Source organism: Triturus cristatus, chromosome 1_2 (assembly GCF_964204655.1).
Source record: "Triturus cristatus chromosome 1_2, aTriCri1.1, whole genome shotgun sequence".
In the NCBI taxonomy this organism is placed as follows: domain Eukaryota; kingdom Metazoa; phylum Chordata; class Amphibia; order Caudata; family Salamandridae; genus Triturus; species Triturus cristatus.
In genome coordinates this window covers 40,213,103-40,229,854 of record NC_140580.1, presented here as the reverse complement: position 1 = coordinate 40,229,854, position 16,752 = coordinate 40,213,103, and the positions used below count along the sequence as shown (strand labels likewise).

The window sequence follows — 16,752 nt, the reverse complement described above, 5'->3', positions numbered from 1 at the left end:
CCCCTCCAGGACCCCCTGACATTGCTTGCAGGCTCTGCACGGAGACCCCCCTCCCTCCCCCCAAACCGCGAACAGCCCAGTAAGGTGAAAACAGACCTCAAAAGGCACCAATGCACCCTGAAGCCCCCCCAACTTACCTGCCTAACTGTTGGTTCCTCCCAGAAGACTTCCTGGACCGAGCCTACAGGCTAAATCCAAAACAGGCAACCTCCATGGGATTGCATTGGGCTCCCGACACCTAAGCCCGCTGCACCCGGAAGCCCATGCGCTGCTGGTGGTGTGGACACGGTGCCAACCTGCGACCCCCTTTGCTCTGACAACCCTAGGAGCTTGACTCCCAAGACAGAGTGGTCTGCTTGAGAGCAGCTCCCCCACAACTGGGGTGCCCCCTAGCCCAATTGGCTAACATTGGGCCCATGCACCCTGCACGCGGCAGCCCTAGTGCCGCTGGTGGTGCGATTTGAGTGCCTTCTTGAATCTTGGGGAACCTTGGTTATAACCCCAAAAAGCTATTTGTGCAGGACGTTTACTTACCTGCAAACCGATAACATTTTCTTCCATAGGAACCCACGTTAAGATTTTTTTCCCCACAAATGTTCCGTGTTGAACTGCCTTTTGTATTGAAACCAAAGTACCTTTGCTTCGACCCCAAAATTTTCTTACTTACCTTTGTATTGTAGGACCCATGGCGTGATATCTAGTAGTTGATGTAACTAAATGGAAATCCAAAAGTACTCCAAATTTCCAATGTATGTTTAACTGTTTTAAAAGCAAATACAAACCTATGAAGATTCCAATTTCAACCACCATTGCATTTTCTTGTAAAGTTTTGCATCTGAATGCATGTTCTACTTGCCTGTTCTAAGTCCTGGTTCTAGAAATATAATATAAGTATACCTTTTTTTATATTTACCTAAGTGAATACAATAAACCCTTAACACACCCTCCTGATGTGCCTAACTGCTCGACCACACTACCACAAATAGAGCTGTTAGTACTTACCTAATTTAGCCTCCGCTATACCTCTGGGGAATTCCCTGGACTCTGTGCACACTATACCTTACTTTGTTATAGTATAAACAGAGCCAGCTTCCTACACTCTCCTTATGTGTCCTTTTGCTGTGACAAAACATGTTAGCTTTCGCCGCATTTTTTCCCCTCAGCATCTCTTTAGCCAGTTACAACTATTCTACCCAACTATTGCACCATTAGCTTACAATTTGATTGCTGCTTTGGTGAAAGTGCTTGATAACAGATAAATGAAATGAAGTAATTTACACGTACCTCAGCCATTGTAAAGATCTTGTACATCTCAGGAAGAATAACTGGAGCAACATGGGGCATCTGGGTGTCTGTCACCTCACGGGTAAACTCTAGAACGAAAGGAAGGTTTTCAGCAAATGGTCACTGTATCGTCACTGTATAACAGTAAGTTGAAAAGAATAGATGAGTCGAGATTTGCATGAGAACATGTTCAGTGCCCTAAAAACAAACAGCAATGATCAATACAAGTTTTGGATTACAGACGGAAGACAGCCTTTCTAGTGGCCATAACCTAAGCCCATAGGGATAGCATGTTCCAGTAAGGAACAATAGAACACCTTCCATAAAGACAAAGTAGCAGGACTCGCCCTGGTTTCTTTCCAAAAGCAGTGTTTCATTTTCATGTAACAAACTAGTTCCCTTTCAACTTTCTTCCAAAATCATTCTACGTCAGATGAAAGGGATTTACATTCCCCTGGAAATAAAAGGGTTCTAAAACTCTGTCTAGACAAAACTAAAGACATCAGATAAACTGACCATCAATTTGTTAATTTTAGCTGTACAAGAAATGGATTAGCCAATGCAAAGCAGTCCATTTCTAAATGGATTGTTTTCTGTGTCTTATTATGTTACAGTAATGCCAAAAAGTCCTTGTCTGGTAGGCCAAGAACACATTCAACAAAGTGTAGAGCTGCTACTATAGCATTATTAAGACACACTGTCAATTACAGACCTATGAATGGAAGCCACTGGAGGTCCATACATACTTTCAGATGACATTTCGGTCTTGACATCGATTCCAGATCTAAATTTCAAGTGGACTAAGCCTCTGCGCATAATCTTTTTGGTTAGCTCTGCAAAACATTTTGCCCTTTGCATTAATTTCCACCTTGTTGAGGATGGACTTTATTTTCTACTTAGCAATCACTTAGCTGTGCTTCTAGTACTTTTTCAAGGAAATATTCATAATAGTCATAATAAACCCTTGCACCTCCCTGAAAGAAGGTAAGGAAAACAGCCTTCAGTTTATCCCAGGGTCCTTTCTCTCTGTAAAAAAAAACAGAATTGGCTCAACTATCACCTACAGTAGCGATGGGATACCACAAACACCTCCTGTGCATTTGTTGTTTTTATTCTGGAGTTACTGTACCAAATACATAAAAATGCATATAAATGTTTATTAAAAACGAACTCTAAGAAAAAATATTTTGAAATAAAATGCTATATTACAAACTTCAACGACTTTATTCAGATGTGACATACATACATAAAAGTTACACAGCAAATGTCACAATTAAAAAACAACATATGATAAATAAGTAAAACTGAGATACATAGCATTCAATAACATCATGGCAGTAGAACAATATTAGCAATTGTTAGATAAAACAGAGAAAACCACTCCCTATAAACAATTCTGCCGAAAGATACCTAGAGCAACATTCCAATAAAAAAAAACTCACAAATGTGCATAGAATGAGCAGCAGAATTAAGAGAGCATAGTGCTACAGGCGCTCACAGCGATTTTTAAGAAAGATCAGACATGCATACCTATTTCGTGGTCTGACAACTGCAGTAAAAGAGTGAAGGCTAAGCTAACATGCCTAGTGTAGGGGGACCTCTTTTAGAAGTGGAATTAAAAATGGTCTAAAACGTCATATGTTAAGTATCTATATGCCTAAATAACAATTTTAATAAGCATTTGTAAACCAATATATAAACTGTTCTGAAAAAACGAAACATTAACAAGGCCAATGGTTAGTCAAAAACATACAGTAGGCATAATTACCACCGAAGGATTTTCCAGTTCTTACAGCTGATTTAAAAAAGGTACTAACGCAGAAGCAGGTTATGTAATATGTCATCTACATGTTAGGTCATACATTTTGTATTTGTATGGGATTTATAAAGCGCTGGAATCGCCCCTGAAGGAGTATCTCTGCGCTGCAAAAAAGAGGAGGAGATAGGAGCACTTGCGCAGCTCCACGGGCAATGAATTCCAATATGTTGGTGCTAGATAGGCAAAGGTTTTGCCTGCTGTTCGGTGTTTTCTATAGCGGGGGAAGGCAAGGAGCCCTTCACCCTGTGAACGATGCGATCTGCCCAGGAGGTAGAACTTAAGTTTTTCCGCCAGGTAGCTCGGACTTCCACCATGGAGTGCCTTGTGGGCTAGGCAGCAAATTTTAAACTTAATTCTCTGGCGGATAAGAAGCCAGTGAAGCTGCCTCAGCAATGGTTGGGAAGAGGTTCTAGGAAGCATTTTAGGAGCCAGATGCACGGCAACGTTCTGAATCACCTGCATTCTACTTAGAAGGGATTCATTGGCCGATGTAAGGAGAGCTTTACAATAATCTAGCTGGCTAATGACCAGGGCCTGGATCAGGGTCCTGCGGACTAATAAGGGAAGACATTTGGAACACCCTACGGAGAAGGCTCACAGTGTGATAGCAGGAGCCTGAGGTGGCCATAACTTGGTCTCTCATAGATAGAGAGTGGTCCAGACAGACCCCCTGGTTCTTAGCCATAAGCTGCGGGACAGGGGCAGGACCCAGCGTAGTAGGCCACCAGTCAGGGGACCAAATCGTTTGAGCAGTGCCAAATAGCAAGATCTCAGTTTTGGCAGCATTCAGCTGGAGGAAATTTTCTGTCATCCAACCAGATATTGCTTGCATGCCCTTGGCAAATAGAGGTTTAGTTGAGTCTTTGTCATTAGCAAAAGATAGGAGTACGTTGGTACGGTCTGCATACGAATAGGGAGTGAATCCATGTTCTCCAATGATTTTAGCAAGATGGGCCACATACACATTAAACAGGTTGGGGCTGAGGCAAGAACCCTGGGGTACCCCTTGGTAAGCTTCAAAGTGCGTGAACGAAAGGGACCCAGGTTGATTGTTTGAGTGCGCTGGCCCAGAAAGCTTGCAAGCCACTTTAATGCCTGACGCTGCATACCAGTCTCTCTTAGTCTGTGAATGAGCTTCTAGTGAGAGACCTTATCAAAGGTGGCTGTTAATTCCAGCAAAACTAGCAGCACTGCCTTGTTATCCAGTGCCAGTTTAATGTGGTCTGTAACACCTATAAGGGTAGTTTCAGTAGAATGATTAAATCTGAATCCAGACTGGGACGGATCAAGGATGCCATGAGATTCAAGATATCCTATAAGCTTAGTGTTGATGTATCCTTGCGTCATTTTACTCATGAATGGAAGGAGAGAAACAGGACAATGCATACATTTTTATTAGAAAGAAAGTCTTAAGAAAAATATTTTTAAATGAAATGCTACATTAGTCAATTTTCAACCATATATTTCAATCAATAACTTGATAAAGCACACAGCTGCTTCAAACAGAAGCATCCGAGCGCTCAAGCAGACAATGCAAGGATAGCCGTGGCATTATAAAAGCTAAACAGTGTCAAATAGGCAGGTTTTAAGTTGCCTTTTGAAGGTTACTGGAGACTCAGCCCAACGCAGATTAGGTGGATGGATGTTCCATAATTTGGCCGCAAGTACAGTAATGGAGCTACCTCCATGGAGTTCCTTCAAGAAATTTGGGATCCGTAGGAAGCAGCTATTGTTGGATCAGAGTACCATCTCTGGAGTATATGAGGCCAGTCTGTTCAACAAGTAGCATTGGGCATCAGTGGAGAGTTCTGAAATCCAGCGTCAGAGTTTTAAATTTAATGCTCTGTTCCACCAAGAGCCAGTGCAGATGTCTCAGATGTGGAGAGATGCGATAGCGGTGAAGGACTCTCCTAGCAAGTCTGGCCGCTGCATTCTGGATTAACGAATCAGATACGCAGGGAGACTAAGGTAGAGATTGTTAAAATAGTCCAGGCGAGAGGCAACTAAAGAATGAACTACAGTTTTTCTAGTTTCCTCAGGAACCAGATGAAGAAACATCTTTAAGATTTTAATCTTCATGAAGCAGACCAACGAGGTTTGATTAATTTGAGAGGCAAAGGAGAGCGTGGAATCGAAAATGATGCCAATATTTCCAGTTGAAGAGGTTGCATTTGGAGGAACGTTGGGTTCAGCAGGCCACCATAGGGAAGCCGGTCGGGGTCCAATCTGATTAAAATGCAAGACTTCCGTTTTATCGGAATTTAGTTTCAGGCAATTTGCCTCAATCCAAGCCGCGACTCCACTGAGGGACTCCTTAAAATTTTTAAGATCTGCCTCCGAGTTGTCTTGGAACGAAAAGAGAAATTGGGTGTCACTGCCGTACAATACTACCTTGTCACTCCAGGTTTCGATGAGATCCACCATGGGGAAAAGGTAAACATTGACCAAGAGCAGGCTCAGGGCAGAACCCTGCGGGACACTACATACCAGTGGCTTAGGTGATGAAAAAAGCGGGTGTTAATATACCCTTTGGGATCTGCCCTCCATAAAAGCTTTGACTAATAAAAGAGTCTTGCCCTGAATGTCAAGGTCGCTAAGTCTGTTCAAAAGGATGGAGTGTGATACTGTGATGAAGGCCACAGACAAATCAAGAAACGGCACAATAACAGGTGTTTTCTTGTCCAGATTTTCCCTGACAAACTCCTCCACCTCCAGGAGAGCAGTCTCCATGTAATATCCTGCATGGAAGTCTGACAGATTCGTGAAGGATGGAATTGGCGTCCGCAAAAGTGCTCATTTGTTGATTAGCTAATTTACCTTAAAAAAGATTTACAGGAGCTGGGAGGAGAGATAGAGGCCTGTAATTGCCAAACACATTGTGTCTGCAGCCTTAAGTCTGAAAACATGCAGAGGGCAAACATCATCCGGGGAGCCAGGCTTTCATTTTAGTATCTCCTTCAAAGAGCATTCTTCTGTTTACGTACTTTACTGTTCATGGGGTGGGGAATTGCGGAGGAATGAATCTATACATATGTGATGTTGTGAGTGGCAATGGTGTGGATAACGTTAGATCTGATAAGACATAAGATACATTTGATTGTAAACGGCTGTGATTTACTGCAAATATCAATAAAAAAATTCAACAAAAAAAAAAAGAGCATTCTTCTGAAATAGGGGCAAATCAGACACAAATGCCTTGAGACAGGAGGGAGCGCAGGGGCTAGTTTCAGCCTTCCCCGCAGCAGCTGAACCAAAAGCTAAAGCCTCCTTTGGTGACTCTGGAAAGGTGGAGTATGCATTTTGAATCTTCTCATCGCAGGGTTCGGCTGAGGGGAGGATAGCAGTTTTGGCCCCTCCAGGGGAGACAAAGGAATTCACTATTTTAAACACTTTGTTGGAATAATTAGCTGCCGTCTTGATATGATGTGCAAAGTAGTCTTTCATAGCATTGCAGGTTTTGTTTTGCAGAAGCTCCTAAGTGCCGTTTTAGAGACAGTCTTAGCATTGGAGTCATACGATTTCCTCTAATTGTGCTATAATTATATGCACATGCTTTTCTCCGTTCATTGGGTTGAGGAAAACCAAGGTGCAGAAGGCCTCCATCTTTTTGCCACATACTTTTTAGAGGAAGAGGTGGGCTAATAAATTAGAGATCCAACTGTCAAACAGCAAAATGTCAGATTCAACTATTCCTTGAAGTATCAGAGGAGAGTAACTGACGTACTGAGCCAGGGATTCTTCCCACAGATTCTGCAACCTCCTTTTCATTTCCGGGGAAGGGGCGATCCTAGTCTGTGGGTAGGGGCCCTAAAACACAAGTGGAATACTGAAGTGATCAGATGCTCCGGATCACTGAACTGCATGCTAATGGTAAAGATCAGATCAAGCATATGATCAGCCGTACGGGTAGGTGCCTGGACATGCTGGATAAGGTTAACACCAGCCAATGTTTGAATGAGCTTGGGGGCTATGGTGGAGATGAGATCACCAGCATTGACATTAAATTCGTCCAAAATGGTCTGATTGACATATTGTAGAGAGTATTGTTCAATGATGTCGAATACAGCAGGAAAGCAGCTGCTAAGGCAGTCTGGAGGTCTATACACCAACAGGCCAGAGAAGGATGGAGTGAGTAATGTGCAAAACAAGACCCTAAATGTTTCCGTACTGGCTTATAGGAGTAGTAAATGCTTCAAAAGTGTATTTGAAAATAAAAGCAACCCCACCCCCTACCTTGTTCCCGCCACGGTTTTTCGCCAAGATGCGATAGCCTAGTGGAATTGCAAAGGGTAGTTCTGGGTTAAAGCGGTCATTCCAGCCATGTTTCCATAAGGAAAATAAAAGTCCCAGGAGTTGTTAGCCAGTAGGGGGAAAACAGCAGATTAATATTTGGCTAGGGTCCTGCAGTTAATAAGGCAGGCCTTATAACCCACTGTGATCTGCAACAGAGCAGATACTGTGTTAGGTGGGAGTGAAAACACCCCGGATCACAAGTAATAAGCCTTCGTTCAGAAGTAACTGTTATTTAAGAATAAGCCACATACCTCACAGGAGTGAGCATGCTTTCCCATTCCAGGGGGAGAAACATCTTCAGAGAGAAGCAGGGGTTCGTATTCAAGGCAAGGAGAGCCTCTCCGGGATATCTGCTGCTCTGATCAATGGCAAGATGAGCAGCATGGCTGTTGCTGGCCACGGACAGGTGCAGACAGGCATGCCTTTGGCGCGCCGTCAGCACATCCACGGAATGGCCTTCCTTAAATGGAAGAGCAAGGATTCCATCAAACCTAGCCACTAGAGCGCTAACCCAAGAGGGCGGTTCTAGGCAGTGCCAAGAAGAGCAGAAACAAGCTTTTGCACTGCAATAGGTCTCGCATTACCGATAGTTTGAGGTATTGGTGTTGCAAATAATGCAACGCCAATAGCTCATACTTTCAGTAATGTGAGACCTAGTGCATTGCAAATGATTGCAGTGAGCCAGAAACCAGCATTGTATGTCTCAGTGCAGCACCGCAAGCTGATCCTAGAGGTCCCTAGAGAGCATCATAAACATTGAAGATATGGTAAATCCACCCTACCCACGGAACGGGTTGTGGAAGTTTTGAGTGAGATGCTGGGGGTTGGCGTGAAGTGCGAGGCGAAGATCTGTCTACTGGGTATTACTCCACAGCTGAAAGCTTTGAGGCGTAGATTCTGTGCTGTGGCGCTACTTCTGGCTAAAAGAAGGGTGTCACTTCACTGGCATAGTAAAAGAGCGCCAGAAGTAAAACGATGGATTGAAGATATGGTGTACTGCCGTGATACGCTCGTCACATACGAAGAGGAGTTGCCGGGCGGCTCTAAACCCAAAGACTATTGGGGGTACTTACGAGCCTATCTGCTTGAACATGACAAGTCAGACACAGACACAGAAATTGCGTAAGCTGGAAAACCTGCAAATGACAACACAGGGTGATCAGTTATGCAGTACCGACGCTTGGGAGGGAGGATGCCGTGAGGCAGAGGGGAGGTTGCAGGGGGAGACCTATAAGTTGGGGAATGTAATGTTAAGATAAGTTTCAGTTACAAAACGAAATGTGCATACAATACATCAAAAACTGTTCAAATGTAAGATTACAGATGTACCAGACAGCGAGCAGAGCACTGACACACACCTGCCTGTTGTCGGATAACACGCCGCCGGTCCGCTGGATGTCGGCTGATGGGCTGTGTACAACTCGCATTGTAGCGCAAAACAACTGTACTTGCATGTAGCCGGCCCGAGGCGGATGTAGGCGAGTGCAGTATAAATGATTCGCGACATGTCGGATGTGTGTTAACAAAGTGCAATAAAATTCTTACAATTAAAAAAAAAAAAAAAAAAAAAAACTTTATCTTTCTAAAACGGGAGAGGAGTTGGCCTAACGGCTAGGGCGGTCGACCTCGAATCGGGGAACAGAGTTCGAGTCTCGGCAATGACGCTGAACATCCTGTGATTTTGGGCAAATCACTTAATCTCTCTGTGCCAAACAAAAATGAATGTGTCCTCATGTAACGCAACTGGTGCTATGTAAAGCGCTCGGATACCAGATACCGGGTCAAGTTCGCGCTATATAAAAGTACTAAAAAGTTATTTTTTCAAGAGTTTGCAAGATGTTGTGCTGTTGTGTTTACATCTATACCAACGTTGTTTTGCAGAGTTAAACATTGTTCGTTACTAAGTTATATGTTGTCTTTGGGGCTAAATATGAAAGTGATATTGAGTGGCGAAGAGGCTTGCAGGGCCTTGCTGATGCTCCGATACTTTCTGATATCGAAAATATCCTGGTGAGGATGCAACAAGGCGCTATCTATCTCGAAGGCAACCTGGAATCTGTATTTTAGTCGCTTGTTCTCTTCCCTAGAAAGGCTGGCTCCCCTTTGACCCTGGTGACCTATTGCGTCCTTAGTGTCTGTAGGGGCTTATCTGATCCCCTACCCCCTTGTACAGATGGAGGGAGGGGGGCCGGTAGAGCAGGGGGTGCGGGGAAAGCGGAAACACACAATGGAGAAGAGGGGGCTAAATAAGACAGAGAGAGAGGTGGACAGCGAGACAGAGACAGCACATAGAAGAAAGAACAATATACACAGAAGAAGAAATATGTGCAGACAGACAGCTGGGGAGGAAATTGAAAGAATGAGTAAAAGAAAAAAAGAAGTTGAATTAATAGACAGTGGTTGGGAGAAACAGAGATGGAGACAGAAAGATTGAGAGAGAAAGAAATGGAGGGAAATATGAAAAAAGAGCTGCGAGAGATAGAGGCCAGAGAACGAGGCAGGGGAGAGCGAATGATACAAACAAACAGAAAGTGGAACGAGAGTAAGAAGAGGGCAATGCATGTAATGGAATACGTGGCAGGAGGGAGAGAATGGGAGAGGATGTGGTCCGTCGGCTGCGCTGCCGCCTCCTGAATGTGTAATGTAAATACAGTGCTATGTAAAGCGCTCCAATACCTTCGGGTCGAGTTGGCGCTATATAAATATGCAACAAAAAAAACAAGACAAGCCCGGCGGAGCGTGGCGCGCGCGCTTGGCGGGGGAGCGCATTCCAAGCGGGGGATCGGACCCTTTGAAGTTAGATTGCCAAACGGATTGCATGGCGGCACGATGCACGTGATTAAGCGCGTGCTCGCCATGCAATCCGCTTTTGGGAGCACTTTTGGGAGCCCCTTACTAAAGTCTCGCTGAGCGATCGCTTACGCGATAGCCAGCGAGACCTAAAAACCTCTAAATTGAGATACAATATATCTATATTTATCGATATAGAGATAGAGATAAATATATCTATATTTATGGAGATAGAGATAGAGATTGATCTATCTATATTTATCGAGAGAGATAGATCTATCTATATTTATCGAGATAGAGATAGAGATAGATCTATCTATATTTATCGAGATAAAGATAGATCTATCTATATTTATCGAGATAGAGATAGATCTATCTATATTTATCGAGATAGAGATAGAGACATCTCTAATAGAGATAGAGACATCTCTGATAGAGAGAGACATCTCTAATAGAGATAGAGACATCTCTAATAGAGATAGAGACATCTCTAATAGAGATAGAGACATCTCTAATAGAGATAGAGACATCTCTAATAGAGATAGAGACATCTCTAATAGAGATAGAGATAGACATCTCTGATAGAGACATCTCTAATAGAGATAGAGATAGAGCCATCTCTAATAGAGATAGAGATATCTAATAGAGACAGATATCTCTAATAGAAATAGAGAGAGATAGATCTATCTATATTTATCGAGATAGAGATAGATCTATCTATATTTATCGAGATAGAGATAGAGACATCTCTAATAGAGATAGAGACATCTCTGATAGAGAGAGACATCTCTAATAGAGATAGAGACATCTCTAATAGAGATAGAGACATCTCTAATAGAGATAGAGACATCTCTAATAGAGATAGAGACATCTCTAATAGAGATAGAGACATCTCTAATAGAGATAGAGATAGACATCTCTGATAGAGACATCTCTAATAGAGATAGAGATAGAGCCATCTCTAATAGAGATAGAGATATCTAATAGAGACAGATATCTCTAATAGAAATAGAGAGAGATAGATCTATCTATATTTATCGAGATAGAGATAGATCTATCTATATTTATCGAGATAGAGATAGAGACATCTCTAATAGAGATAGAGACATCTCTGATAGAGATAGAGACATCTCTGATAGAGAGAGACATCTCTAATAGAGATAGAGACATCTCTAATAGAGATAGAGACATCTCTAATAGAGATAGAGACATCTCTAATAGAGATAGAGACATCTCTAATAGAGATAGAGACATCTCTAATAGAGATAGACATCTCTAATAGAGATAGAGACATCTCTAATAGAGATAGAGACAGAGACATCTCTAATAGAGACATCTCTAATAGAGATAGAGACATCTCTAATAGAGATAGAGACATCTCTAATAGAGATAGAGACATCTCTAATAGAGATAGAGACATCTCTAATAGAGATAGAGACATCTCTAATAGAGATAGAGACATCTCTAATAGAGATAGAGACATCTCTAATAGAGATAGAGACATCTCTAATAGAGATAGAGACATCTCTAATAGAGATAGAGACATCTCTAATAGAGATAGAGACATCTCTAATAGAGATAGAGACATCTCTAATAGAGATAGAGACATCTCTAATAGAGACATCTCTAATAGAGATAGAGACATCTCTAATAGAGACATCTCTAATAGAGATAGAGACATCTCTAATAGAGATAGAGACACCTCTAATAGAGATAGAGACACCTCTAATAGAGATAGAGACACCTCTAATAGAGATAGAGACACCTCTAATAGAGATAGAGACACCTCTAATAGAGATAGAGACACCTCTAATAGAGACAGAGATAGAGACATCTCTAATAGAGACAGAGATAGAGACATCTCTAATAGAGACAGAGATAGAGACATCTCTAATAGAGACAGAGATAGAGACATCTCTAATAGAGATAGAGACATCTCTAATAGAGATAGAGACATCTCTAATAGAGATAGAGACATCTCTAATAGAGATAGAGACATCTCTAATAGAGATAGAGACATCTCTAATAGAGATAGAGACATCTCTAATAGAGATAGACCTCTCTAATAGAGATAGAGACATCTCTAATAGAGATAGACCTCTCTAATAGAGATAGAGATATCTCTAATAGAAATAGAGAAATATATCTATATTTATCGAGATAGAGATAGAGACATCTCTAATAGAGATAGAGACATCTCTAATAGAGATAGAGACATCTCTAATAGAGATAGAGACATCTCTAATAGAGATAGAGACATCTCTAATAGAGATAGAGACATCTCTAATAGAGATAGAGACATCTCTAATAGAGATAGAGACATCTCTAATAGAGATAGAGACATCTCGAAGAGAGACAGAGACATCTCGAAGAGAGACAGAGACATCTCGAAGAGAGACAGAGACATCTCGAAGAGAGACAGAGACATCTCGAAGAGAGACAGAGACATCTCGAAGAGAGACAGAGACATCTCGAAGAGAGACAGAGACATCTCGAATAGAGACAGAGACATCTCGAATAGAGACAGAGACATCTCGAATAGAGACAGAGACATCTCGAATAGAGACAGAGACATCTCGAATAGAGACCGAGACATCTCGAATAGAGACCGAGACATCTCGAATAGAGACCGAGACATCTCGAATAGAGACCGAGACATCTCGAATAGAGACCGAGACATCTCGAAGAGAGATCGAGACATCTCGAAGAGAGATCGAGACATCTCTAATAGAGATAGAGACATCTCTAATAGAGATAGAGACATCTCTAATAGAGATAGAGACATCTCTAATAGAGATAGAGACATCTCTAATAGAGATAGAGACATCTCTAATAGAGATAGAGACATCTCTAATAGAGATAGAGACATCTCTAATAGAGATAGAGACATCTCTAATAGAAATAGAGATAGAGATATCACTGATAGAGATAGACAACTCTAATAGAGATAGAGACATCTCTAATAGAGATAGAGATAGAGACATCTCTAATAGAGACAGAGATAGAGACATCTCTAATAGAGATAGAGATAGAGACATCTCTAATAGAGATAGAGATAGAGACATCTCTACTAGAGATAGAGATAGAGACATCTCTAATAGAGACAGAGACATCTCTAATAGAGACAGAGATATCTCTAATAGAAATAGAGATAGACATCTCTAATAGAGATAGACATCTCTAATAGAGATAGACATCTCTAATAGAGATAGAGATAGACATCTCTAATAGAGATAGAGATAGACATCTCTAATAGAGATAGAGATATCTCTAATAGAAATAGAGAGAGATAAATATATCTATATTTATCGAGATAGAGATAGAGATATCACTAATAGAGATAGACAACTCTAATAGAGATAGAGATAGAGACACCTCTAATAGAGATAGAGACATCTCTAATAGAGATAGAGACATCTCTAATAGAGATAGAGACATCTCTAATAGAGATAGAGACATCTCTAATAGAGATAGAGACATCTCTAATAGAGACAGAGACATCTCTAATAGAGACAGAGATAGAGACATCTCTAATAGAGACAGAGATAGACATAGAGACATCTCTAATAGAGATAGACATAGAGACATCTCTAATAGAGATAGACATAGAGACATCTCTAATAGAGATAGACATAGAGACATCTCTAATAGAGATAGAGACATCTCTAATAGAGATAGAGACATCTCTAATAGAGATAGAGACATCTCTAATAGAGATAGAGACATCTCTAATAGAGATAGAGACATCTCTAATAGAGATAGAGACATCTCTAATAGAGATAGAGACATCTCTAATAGAGATAGAGACATCTCTAATAGAGATAGAGACATCTCTAATAGAAATAGAGATAGACATCTCTAATAGAGATAGACATCTCTAATAGAGATAGACATCTCTAATAGAGATAGACATCTCTAATAGAGATAGAGATAGACATCTCTAATAGAGATAGAGATAGACATCTCTAATAGAGATAGAGATATCTCTAATAGAAATAGAGAGAGATAAATATATCTATATTTATCGAGATAGAGATAGAGATATCACTAATAGAGATAGACAACTCTAATAGAGATAGAGACACCTCTAATAGAGATAGAGACATCTCTAATAGAGATAGAGACATCTCTAATAGAGATAGAGACATCTCTAATAGAGATAGAGACATCTCTAATAGAGATAGAGACATCTCTAATAGAGACAGAGATAGAGACATCTCTAATAGAGACAGAGATAGACATAGAGACATCTCTAATAGAGACAGAGATAGACATAGAGACATCTCTAATAGAGACAGAGACAGACATAGAGACATCTCTAATAGAGATAGAGACATCTCTAATAGAGATAGAGACATCTCTAATAGAGATAGAGACATCTCTAATAGAGATAGAGACATCTCTAATAGAGATAGAGACATCTCTAATAGAGATAGAGACATCTCTAATAGAGATAGAGACATCTCTAATAGAGATAGAGACATCTCTAATAGAGATAGAGACATCTCTAATAGAGATAGAGACATCTCTAATAGAGATAGAGATAGAGACATCTCTAATAGAGATAGAGATAGAGACATCTCTACTAGAGATAAAGACATCTCTAATAGAGACAGAGACATCTCTAATAGAGACAGAGATATCTCTAATAGAAATAGAGATAGACATCTCTAATAGAGATAGACATCTCTAATAGAGATAGACATCTCTAATAGAGATAGACATCTCTAATAGAGATAGACATCTCTAATAGAGATAGAGATAGACATCTCTAATAGAGATAGAGATAGACATCTCTAATAGAGATAGAGATAGACATCTCTAATAGAGATAGAGATAGAGACATCTCTAATAGAGACAGAGATATCTCTAATAGAAATAGAGAGAGATAAATATATCTATATTTATCGAGATAGAGATATCACTAATAGAGATAGACAACTCTAATAGAGATAGAGATAGAGACATCTCTAATAGAGATAGAGATAGAGACACCTCTAATAGAGATAGAGACATCTCTAATAGAGATAGAGACATCTCTAATAGAGATAGAGACATCTCTAATAGAGATAGAGACATCTCTAATAGAGACAGAGACATCTCTAATAGAGACAGAGACATCTCTAATAGAGACAGAGATAGAGACATCTCTAATAGAGACAGAGATAGACATAGAGACATCTCTAATAGAGATAGACATAGAGACATCTCTAATAGAGATAGACATAGAGACATCTCTAATAGCGATAGACATAGAGACATCTCTAATAGCGATAGACATAGAGACATCTCTAATAGAGATAGAGACATCTCTAATAGAGATAGAGACATCTCTAATAGAGATAGAGACATCTCTAATAGAGATAGAGACATCTCTAATAGAGATAGAGACATCTCTAATAGAGATAGAGACATCTCTAATAGAGATAGAGACATCTCTAATAGAGATAGAGACATCTCTAATAGAGATAGAGACATCTCTAATAGAGATAGAGACATCTCTAATAGAGATAGAGACATCTCTAATAGAGATAGAGACATCTCTAATAGAGATAGAGATCTCTAATAGAGATAGAGAGATCTCTAATAGAGATAGAGAGATCTCTAATAGAGATAGAGACATCTCTAATAGAGATAGAGACATCTCTAATAGAGATAGAGACATCTCTAATAGAGATAGAGACATCTCTAATAGAGATAGAGACATCTCTAATAGAGATAGAGACATCTCTAATAGAGATAGAGACATCTCTAATAGAGACAGATATCTTTAATAGAAATAGAGATAGACATCTCTAATAGAGATAGACATCTCTAATAGAGATAGACATCTCTAATAGAGATAGACATCTCTAATAGAGATAGACATCTCTAATAGAGATAGAGACATCTCTAATAGAGATAGAGATAGACATCTCTAATAGATAGAGACACCTCTAATAGAGATAGAGACACCTCTAATAGAGATAGAGACACCTCTAATAGAGATAGAGACACCTCTAATAGAGATAGAGACACCTCTAATAGAGATAGAGACACCTCTAATAGAGATAGAGACATCTCTAATAGAGATAGAGACATCTCTAATAGAGATAGAGACATCTCTAATAGAGACAGAGATATCTCTAATAGAGACAGAGATCTCTAATAGAGACAGATATCTCTAATAGAAATAGAGATATATTTATCGAGAGGGAGATAGAGACATCTCTGATAGAGATAGAGACATCTGAGATAGAGACATCTCTGATAGAGACATCTCTGATAGAGATAGAGACAGACATCTCTAATAGAGATAGAGATAGAGACAGAGACATCTCTAATAGAGATAGAGATCTCTAATAGAGATAGAGATCTCTAATAGAGATAGAGATCTCTAATAGAGATAGAGATCTCCAATAGAGATAGAGACAGAGACAGAGACATCTCTGATAGAGACATCTCTGATAGAGATAGAGACATCTCTAATAGAGATAGAGACATCTCTAATAGAAATAGAGACATCTCTAATAGAAATAGAGATAGAGATAGAGACATCTCTGATAGAGATAGAGACATCTCTGATA

At 40.2% G+C, this 16,752-nt stretch overlaps 1 protein-coding gene across 3 annotated transcripts in view; it reads right to left on the bottom strand.

The window, feature by feature from the left end:
• The window catches only part of IPO9 (importin 9), a 595,516-nt gene that overhangs the window by 497,032 nt on the left and 81,732 nt on the right, over positions 1 to 16,752 (bottom strand). For all 3 annotated transcript variants that reach the window (XM_085600586.1, XM_085600577.1, XM_085600596.1), the window contains one exon: positions 1,285 to 1,373. In XM_085600586.1, coding sequence (XP_085456712.1) covers positions 1,285 to 1,373 — 89 coding nt within the window. The remainder of the gene's footprint in view (positions 1 to 1,284; positions 1,374 to 16,752) is intronic.